This window comes from Empidonax traillii, unplaced genomic scaffold (genome assembly GCF_003031625.1).
Source record: "Empidonax traillii isolate 1590-97213 ecotype Southwest subspecies unplaced genomic scaffold, ASM303162v1 scaffold494:size460735, whole genome shotgun sequence".
In the NCBI taxonomy this organism is placed as follows: domain Eukaryota; kingdom Metazoa; phylum Chordata; class Aves; order Passeriformes; family Tyrannidae; genus Empidonax; species Empidonax traillii.
Window position 1 is genome coordinate 91,248 of NW_020955687.1, and position 3,673 is coordinate 94,920.

General features: G+C 39.9%; 1 protein-coding gene across 1 annotated transcript in view; it reads right to left on the reverse strand.

Annotated features, from left to right (window-relative positions):
• Positions 1-3,673, reverse strand: part of LOC114063817 (collagen alpha-1(XV) chain-like) — a 109,243-nt gene that overhangs the window by 16,771 nt on the left and 88,799 nt on the right. The window contains exons 29-31 of the mRNA XM_027896354.1: positions 2,716-2,784; positions 2,307-2,348; positions 1-37 (exon numbers count right to left, since the gene is read on the reverse strand). Of these exons, the coding sequence (XP_027752155.1) occupies positions 1-37; positions 2,307-2,348; positions 2,716-2,784 (148 nt within the window). The remainder of the gene's footprint in view (positions 38-2,306; positions 2,349-2,715; positions 2,785-3,673) is intronic.

Here is a 3,673-nt window from a genome sequence, read left to right on the forward strand (position 1 = left end):
TAAGAGCTTCTTGATTTCCAGGGTAGGAAGTGCTCACCTGCAGACAAATAAATCTCTTAAAAATTATCCACACACATTAAGCAATGGGAGCACATTTGCACTATAATAAGTATTAAAACAACACTCAGGGGTTATCTCCAGTTTGACAGGGCCTGAGTGCTAGCTGATCAAGTTTTTATGAGGATGGTGTTCTCTTTAACATGCAACATGCTTTCAGCAAAACATGCATTTTTGGAGGCATCAGCAAATCCTACTCTCGGTTGTGCCAGTGAAGCATCAGAAAACTCAGTCTCCAAGAACAATTCTGACTTTACACCGCTGCATTTGAAAGCAGGATTTGATTTTTGACTGTAGGATAACAGATTGTGTTTGTAATTTTTTCATCAGATCAGGGCTGTGTTATGTCTGATGTTAACCTATGCTCCAGATGCATTGAGATCACAAGTGGGAGGCAGAAGCTATTCTAGTCTGTCCTCTTCTGATACTAGCTGCCTATAACTGTGGGCATGCTACTTACCTCTGTCAGTGCAAGAATTAAAATGTGGCACAGCACTTGGAAATCTTAGTACTAGCTAGTATTACTTACATTAATCTAAGGAAGTGTATGAAAAAAGTGAAGTTGCTGCACCTGGCTAATCCTGCCGTATTAACCCGCAGAAGTCTTACTCACATGAAGAGCTCCATTAACTTCAGAGGTTCAGTTCCCATGAGGAAAACTGGTGGGGTTCAGTCTGTAGTTCTTTATCGACATTCATTTATGTAGGCATGAACGGCAGACTTCTTTCTACAAACTCGGATAGGTTTAGGAGATTATTCACAAACGCAGGGTAAATCTAACTAGCTGCACCTAGAGATGTTTATAAGTACACATTTCTATTACTTGTGCACGTAAAAGTTACTGCTATTATTCACCAATTGTAACCTTCCTGAGAGGTAGATTTTATTATTATCTGTAACTCAGCTCAAACAGGCTTGTTTTCTTTGAGTCATTCCACAGAGAATTATAGGAGAGTTGAGGTTGGAAGGCATCTCTGGAGATTGTCTAGCCCAAGAGAAGATCACCTACATCAGGTTGTTCAGGGCCTCGTCCAGTCAGGTTTCAGAGGTGATGCTGACAAATACATATGTGACTATGGACACATGTCATTAACATAAAAGCATGGCACACAGTGGGAATGAGAAGATTTAAGGGAGGAATTCAAAGAGGTAAAAAAATGGTGCCTGGAGGTGGTAGGTCAAAACTGTAGAAATGGCAGATTACCACAGAGTAATGCCTATTTATCATTAATTCAGAGAAAGTTCGTAAGTTGAGATACATCTTTCCTCAGTAGTAGGGTTAGGGTGATGATGAGTATCAATACATCTAGTATAGTGTAAGTTAAGGGCTGTTTCTTTAAAATAAGTGAAAAAGAACTGGAATGGAAATTGGAGGAGAGGGTACAGTGTTATTTTGAGCTATACTGTTTAGCAGAAAACTAGAACAACCATTGTGCACGTTACACTATACAGGGGAGGACTATGGCTCTCAGACAGAATCCTTTCCTCAACCCACAGCTTAACATTATCATCTTGCCCTAGTGAAAGTACTTTCAGGACTGAACTCTCTTCACCATTCACTGTAGAGTGCAATTTCCATGATTTATTAAACAAAAAATGCACCAGGACCTTCTGAAAACACGAAACCTTTCCCCTTTCTTTTCACACCATCTGTGAGACTGCAGGTCCTTTAAAGGTAAGGAGGGCTTTGTCATTCCCTTTGGGGAACAGGGGCAGAGCTTCACCTGCTGCCATTCTCGAGCCAATAAGTGTTTATATGAGAATGGACCGCATTTGAGGATCAAATAAAGAACATGATCTTTCTTTTCTGATGCATCTTTCAGGCCACAATGAAATACGTACTAAATCATATTTTGGACAGGGAAATGAAAACAACACAGGGACGGCATTTACCTATACAACCAAAAAAACATGTGTACCTGTATGCATACACATTCAGCTCCACAAAGCAGCTCTCAAACCACGGAAACACAAGCTTTGAAAGGCATTGAAAGCGTTAGAACAACCAAGTAATCAAAGTGCTTTAAGCGAAGAAGTATAATATTTGTAGTTCTGTTATATATTTTACATACGGATATCTAAACACTTGAAAATCCGTTGTTATCTTGAGGAACAGGTAAAACACATCCCTGGTGCAAAGCAGGAGGCAGGGGGAGCAAAGCTGCAGAGCTGCCACGTTTTTAGGTGTGTAGCTGCTTTGGTTACGTGGCCATGCATTCCGCCCAGAGCAGACTCCGTGTGCGACTTACTGGCATTTTGCAATGAGGCCTGGGAGGGACTGGGAAAACTGTCTATTGAAAACAGGAGGAAAATTATTTTCATGAGCACAGGCACAATACAGCAGGTAACACACCGTACAGATCTAACAGAGATGACGGGACAAAGCCTGGAAACCAACCCGTCCCCTCCTCAGCAGAGAGCCCAGCTCGCTGCCAGCTCTGTCAGCAGGTTCCTCTTCGTGGGGGTGGGGGAGGGCAAAACCTTTTCGTGACAGTGACTAAGATTATGAAACTTTTTTCTCTGCACACAGGCAAGGTCACCCACTGTGAACTGTGTTGTCCTGAAACAAGTTTTGATATTTTCCTCTGCGAACTGCTACTAGGGCAGCACGTTTCTGCTGCAGAGATAGACCAGTCCCTGATCTCCAGTTGTACTTACTCCTTTGATATAAAGTATACGTCCTGGAGGTCCAGGGGGCCCTGGGGGTCCAGGCAAGCCAGGAAGGCCCTGGTAAGACGAAGTGAAAGAAGGAAGATAAAAAAAAATCAAACCCAACTCCAAACCAGAAACCCCAAAGCACTGAAATTTGAAACTAAAGACAGTGGACCTCTCATCCCAGCAAAACCAGGTGTTCTACAGTGATCTAGGATTCTCAAAACTGCTAAGATTCACATATTTTCAGGCGCCAGTCAGATAAGCACATTGCTAACTAGAACCTCCAAGGAACCCTGCTAGACTGGGGGCGTGGCTGCTCTTTAAGAAAAAAATGTATGTCAGCTCTTCACTGTGTCATTTGAAAACCCGGCACAATGCCATGTTCATCTTTCAGTCCACATCAGTGGAACTTTCTGTGAGGTGACATATGTCATCTCATCAATAATTAGAGATCCATTAGATTTTATCTTCCCTGAGCACTCCAGGAAGGACTACTAGAACACGTAGCCTCTTTTGTTTGCTTATTTGCTTTAACTTGTCAGCCTGATGTATTTCACCTAGTTTTACTTGCTACAAGAGGTTTTGTTAGGCTAAGGCAGACAATCCAGAAAATGAACTTTAATATTGTTTGAAGACATGAAGGAATGGAAAATCTACCTTAACATTTTTTGCCGGTGCGTAGTCACCTTTCCTGTCATTTTCTTTCAATCAGAATTTGTCTAATTTGTCTGTTTTCACCTTCCAGCAACTAAATTTCTATTTATAACTTTTTCTAGAGGTATAAGCAACCTTCAGAACCTGTTTTTTTTTTTTTTTTTTTTTTTTTTTTTTTTTTTTTTTTTTTTTTTTTTTTTTTTTTTTTTTTTTTTTTTTTTTTTTTTTTTTTTTTTTTTTTTTTTTTTTTTTTTTTTTTTTTTTTTTTTTTTTTTTTTTTTTTTTTTTTTTTTTTTTTTTTTTTTTT